The following is a 6,000-nucleotide window of genomic DNA, read 5'->3' on the forward strand; positions in this document are numbered from 1 at the left end:
GGCATAGTGAATATTTTAAGCTGAAGCAATTTGAGAGAACTGAAAAGCAGGAAGGTCACTCTGACCTCCTCCCCCGAAACAAGCCTTAAAACCCTCCTGTGGGAGGTGCTCTCCTGGTACACAGAGGAAGGGAGCATCCTTGTCTCTCAAGACCCTCGTCTCTGAAGATAAAGGGGCACTGCCTCCGAGAATCCTGACAAACAGGCCTTGCTCGGTGGCCCCCCCGGTTCTACAGACCTCAGACTCCTTAACCTATCACATTTCTCCGCCACTGTCTGCTCTCCAGCAAATCTGGCATAGAAGTGCACAAGTCTAACTCTTCCTTCATTTCCTTACAAAGACTCCCGTGTCACCTAATACTTATATGAGATAATTATGGATGATTTTCTCTTATTAATCGGACTTCGTCAATTTAATTTTTAGCTGGGGACTCTAAGACAGTCAAGGAAAATCTCTTCCTCCCCTACAATTAGCATCATTGTTCCAGACATGGTGGGAAATGTTGCTAGTCTGTAAGCGTAAAATACATGCCAACTTCCAAAGACTCACCATAGGAAAAGAATGTGAACCAGCTTGTTAGTAATTTTATTATATTGATTAGCTGTTGAAATACTATTCTGGATATATTGAGTTAAACCGAATATAGTCCTAAAACTAATTTCACTTGTTCTTTTTACTTTGGTAAAAAATTTACATTTTACCTGTTTTTCATGTGGCTACTAGAAAATTTAGTAATATATGTGGTTTGCATTTGTGGCTTTCATTATATTCCTATCAGACAGATAGACCCTGGCTGCTGCAGAACTGATTCTGTAAGGTTACCGTATTTTTTCTTTTTCTTTTTTGTGGCCATGCTGTGCAGCTTGGAGATCTTAGTTCCCCAGCTAGGGACTGAACCTAGGCCACCGCAGTGAAAGCGACAAGTCCTGACCACTGGACCGCCAGGGAATTCCCAGGTGACTGTATTTTCTCTTCCTCGAAAAGCAAACTGATTCTCTCTAGGCTTTTTCTGGGTGGCGCTGTGCTATGACCTGCCCAAGGGTCCCAGAGGAACTCCCTTCTGGTCTCAGGGCTGGAGGCTCTTCATCGGGGCTGGGGCTGCCGTGAAGATCTCTCCCCGCTCCCACATCTCCCTCACCCTGTGCCACCAAGCCGTCCCCAGACTCTCACATGAGGCTCTCTTCCTAGCCTTGCTCAATAACCATGTGTCCACATCACTCAGAACCCCAGATGGTTTTCCCTGGAAACAATGGAACCAGTGTCGTTAACACTGCCGGGCTGCTACCACCTGTGTGCCGGTCACAGGGAAGTGCCCCAGCTGCAGTCCAAGAGCCACTGGTTTCTTCTCCCCAGAGCCTGGAGCCCCACCTTCCTGAGGCTGCGAGAGGGAGAACCAGCCCCTCAGCGACCAGCACGTGGGGAGGCACTGCTAATGCCTAGAACTTTAAAAAAGAAGGCAGGTGCTAGCTCTCAAATTCTACAGAAACTGCCGGACACTTTATCACCACTGACAACCCTTGAGACACAGGGCCAAAACCTGAAACTCAGAATCCTGCCTTTTGTTGTTGTTGTTTAATATACGCTTTGTCCACCTGAAGACTCAATAACGGCCCACTGACAGGGGCTCTGGAGGTGGAGCTAGCTTCAAACCTCCTTTCTACCACTCAGCACCAATAGGACCCTGGATAAGGTTGCTCGGTTTATCTGGGTCTCAAGTTCCTCGCCTATAACAACAGGGACAACCCCACCCACCTCAAAGGTTAAAAAAATTAAATAATGCATGAAAAAGTGCCTTGCGCATAATAGGTGTTTGATAGATATTAGCTTCCTTCCCCTTCAATCTTCCCATAGCAATGCCTCGGAGAAGATACTTAAAAACCTCGCGTGGGCTTCCCTGGTGGCGCAGTGGTTGAGAGTCCACCTGCCGATGCAGGGGACACGGGTTCGTGCCCCAGTCCGGGAAGATCCCACATGCCGCGGAGCGGCTGGGCCCGTGAGCCGTGGCCGCTGAGCCTGCGCGTCCGGAGCCTGTGCTCCGCAATGGGAGAGGCCACAACAGTGAGAGGCCCGCGTACCAGGGAAAAAAAAAAAAAAAAACCTGGCGGAGAACTGAAAACAAATCCTCTAGACCCTCATCTGGTTGCTCCTTGTGCGTGTGCGTTTTTAAATCTGAATGTTGGTGCCTGATACAATTTAAAAGGGTGGTAGGAGAACTGTGCGAAGCATGGATTCTCTTTGCAGCCCTAGCACAGCGTCTGGTAAGGCAGGTGCTGGGCAAATGCTTGTTGAGTGAAGAAATGAGTGTTGGATTTAGGCCAGTAGGGACGGGTGCCTCGTGGAGCCTATCAGCGAAGCGCTAGAAGAGAGGGGTCAGAATTACCATAAAACAGGGGTTTGGCTGATCAGTGTGAAGTCTGCGGCCACAAAGAGTTATTCTCTGGAAAGATGTTTCCAATCTGTTTAGACAGCTTTGTGGAGCCTTTTTTTGTTTTTTTTTAAACTGCAAAGCTCAAGGTGTTCTGTTAATATTTCTCCTCCATTCGGCCATGCTTTCCTCCGAGAGAAAGGTTAAAACATATGCCAAGAACCAAACACAGTCACCTCTACGTGAGGAAGCATAAACAATTCAGCTTTTCATATTTCTTTATTTTTTTTAACTTAGCACAGTGGGTTAAGCCTAAAAGAACACACTAAATTGATAGCTCTGTGATACAAATATATGCTGTCAGGGTGTTTTTAAATGTAAAATTCTTAGCATTTTCTGACCTTGGTGGGGAATGGGCATGGGCAATGAGTAACTATTCTTACTAAATTTTAAAGTTATATTTGGTTTTAAGTTCCTTTACAGCTGTGTGCAGAGGGGTCTGAAAACCAATTTGTTTTTGCTCCATGGTGTACAAAAAAAAAGTGTTGGGTTCTCTGATCTCACCAGGCCACCTGAGGGCCTGGTTAGCTCTTCTGCCCTCCCCAAACAATGGGTTTGGGATTGCAGTGACCCTGTCTGAATCCTGTTGGGGCTGCGAATAGGGAGATTTAACCCTCTGGAAGCTCGAAAAGTCCTGCACATCGCTCCCCAGCTTTACCCTCCTATAAAGAAAACATCCAATAATGTCAAACCTGCCACCAAAGCTGCAATGGAGATGTTCAAATTCACAGTCACATCACCTTCGAGAAGAGGGGGTTGGGAAATGTCACCCTTAATACCTATTTTTTAATTGACTTGAACAAAAAGATCCAACCTGTTTCATCCCCAGACTTCAAATCCATTCAATCTTCTAAACATTCAAACCCACAGGTTAAAGAAAACTGGGTAAAGGATTTTATGTTGCTTGTTTGTGCTGAAGAAGGCCTGTCTGTTGATTTCATTGATTGCTTACACTATTACCCAAAGTGGCAGGCCTTACTGGCCTGAAAAAATTTAGCTCAAGTTACCTTTTTGGTGGTAAAGATGAACGGAATGGAAATTTACCTTTAGGGAAGTGTGGACATTTCTGACCCAAATAAGAACTTCCTAAATGAAAGCTTAAATATTCTAAATGTAATGAACAGGTAAGAGAAAACAAGCATACAAGAACTAAGGGTTACTGGTCATTTGTTAAACGCATAGCCACAAATGCGTGTGCTTGGGGAGAAGTGAGACGCCAGGCAGTGGTCCAGACAAAGAAGGGCCCCGTAAATAGTTGCTTCAACCTTTCAGAGACAGCAATCAGACTCACGACATGCCCACCTTTCTGGGTCATATCCACACTGAGATGCAAAGAATTTGAGATTCTCCTTCCCAAAAGAAGGAAAGACAAAGGAGTAAGATATGAGCTTTCCAGGTCTTTCCAAGGTTTCTAGGACTTGAAAATTCAGAGCAAGAATTCGACTCCATCCTGCTGCCCTTGGTTCTAAACCCCAGGGAAGGAGGTTGGCACAAGGCATCGTTCCCACCGTCCTGGCTTCAGCTGTGTATAAAGAAGGTGAGAGCAGCGCCAACGCCGCCAGGGACCCCCCCCTCCGCCCTTCCATGTGGTGCAGGAGATACCGTGCTCTAGGATTGGACATGCTTTAGGTGCTCTAGGTTGGACAGGAAAAAAGCACCTGCCAACTTCTGATGACACAGAATAGTCTGACACCCAGGGGCTGCTCCCCGGGTAAGAACAGCTTTCCTGTCCAAGCTGGTGAAGTAAGTTCAGGAATGAGATCATTAAAAACAGCATGTGTTCCAGAAGCACCCTTTCTGCTGGTGGAGGAGAAACTGTGAGTGACAGCAAAGGTCCCTCCTTTTGTTTCCCCACTTCTCTTACACAGTCACGCAGTCACAATCACTCACTCACACTATCAGTCACACCCAGCCACAGTCACCCAGAGTCACAAACACGCTGAAGTCAGAAAACTACAGTCTCCACACAGGGAGGCGTGCGGTACGATCAACACAGTCCCACCGGGAACATCACCCACCTGATTGCCAAAGACAGCTACGGAGCAGGCGGTTGACACCTCATTAGACCCGAACCAGACAGAAGCAATGCGGGAGGGCATGCCCAGGATGAAGACCTGGGCCACGGAGCAGATGACCTGGCCCAGCACGGTGACTGGGAAGAGATGCGGCTTCAGGCTGCCCAGCTTCACCCAGGCCCCCAGGCAGTTGAGAGCGGAGCCGGTGAGGGCGATGGTGCGCAGGCCGAACTTCTCCAGGAGCCAGGCCACCGGCAGGAGCAGAGGAATGTAGGTCAGCATGTAGCACATGGACAGCCAGTCAATGGCAAAGGCACTGACCCCGTAGAAGTTCATGAAGATGTTATTGATGGAGCCGTACTGGATCCACTGGAAGGCGTTGCACATGGAGTAGCAGCTAAACACCAGGACCACAGCCCATCGGCGCTTGCTCACCTTGATCACGCTAAGGTCCTCAGGGCCCGAGCTACTGGGGTGGGCCGAACCACTGGGTTGAGCCAAGGTACTGGGGTGGGCCGAACTACTGGGGTGCGCAGAGACACTAGGGTGGATGGAGACGCTTGGATGGGCTGAGACGCTGGGATGGGCCGAGAGGCTGGGGATCTCCCCGAGGGCGGAAGTCTGCGAAGAGGTGCCATCACGCTCTTGCTGGTTAGGCTCTTCATTCACCATGACCGCGGCCTCTCCTGGAGCCCTAGACAGGTGCTGAGGACGCTAGTCGACTTAAGGGGTAGTAGCGTCGTCTGGTCACCTAAAGCTGACGTAGCACTTAACCGGCCCGCCCGGAAGGAATAAATGGAGTCCCCTGCCTGCGTAAAAGCCGCGAGTGGGGCTCTTTTGCTCACCCTCAAGCTTCTGCTCGCACTTTTCCTTGGCGTCCTCTGTCCCCGACTGCTGTCCCCCAGCTGCAGACGCCTCAGCCTGGTCCTGGCCCCCGGTGCCTTGAGTCCTCCCGAAGCGCCTGTCGACGTTCACGCCTCCGTCCTGGAAACAGTCCTCTCCGGGGGCAGCCACTCCGCGGGACTCCTGTCTCTCCCGGGCGGACTGGCGGCCTTGCTCCCTCCGGCACACGTGACCGCCCCGCCCCCGCCCGGCGCGGCTTCCCCACCCACGACCCACCCTCCGGCCCCCGCCCCCTGCCCCTCCCGCCTTCGCCAGCCGCTGGCCCGGCAATACAGTGGTTTCGGCACCGCCTGCGGGTGCATTCCTCCCCCACGCCCCGGGCACCATGGAAACCGCCGGGTTAACCCGCAACCGGGCACTGCCCCTCAAATTCATTTGTCCCCTCCCGGGGGACTCCGCAAGAAAAGACCCTCTGTCCTTCCGAGGTGATCCTCTAAATAGAGTCTCCTCCGTGCCGGTCCGCATGCCCTGAGCGCCCACACGGATGCCAGGCGCCCCCAAACTGCTCTGTGGTATCCAAGAGGGATTCCCGACTTTTTGCACTTGGCTGGGTTCCCCATCCCTTGCTGGACTGTCGGTATAAAAAAGACATTTGTAGATTTCCCGGGCTGGCTGGGGCCGGGAGTAAAGGCGAGTTGCGGAAAACTCGCTTCGCTC

At 50.9% G+C, this 6,000-nt stretch overlaps 1 protein-coding gene across 4 annotated transcripts in view; it reads right to left on the reverse strand.

Annotated features, from left to right (window-relative positions):
- The window catches only part of FLVCR2 (FLVCR choline and putative heme transporter 2), a 59,517-nt gene extending 54,004 nt beyond the window's left edge, over positions 1–5,513 (reverse strand). For 2 of the 4 annotated variants that reach the window (XM_067028058.1, XM_067028060.1), the window contains exon 1: positions 4,444–5,463. In XM_067028058.1, coding sequence (XP_066884159.1) covers positions 4,444–5,112 — 669 coding nt within the window. In that variant the 5' untranslated portion in view covers positions 5,113–5,463. Of the gene's footprint in view, positions 1–4,443 lie in introns of all 4 variants that reach the window. The other 2 variants (XM_059055862.2, XM_067028059.1) reach the window with 2 other exon arrangements.
- Positions 5,514–6,000: the final 487 nt, after the last annotated feature.

Source organism: Kogia breviceps, chromosome 3 (assembly GCF_026419965.1).
Source record: "Kogia breviceps isolate mKogBre1 chromosome 3, mKogBre1 haplotype 1, whole genome shotgun sequence".
Lineage (NCBI taxonomy): Eukaryota > Metazoa > Chordata > Mammalia > Artiodactyla > Physeteridae > Kogia > Kogia breviceps.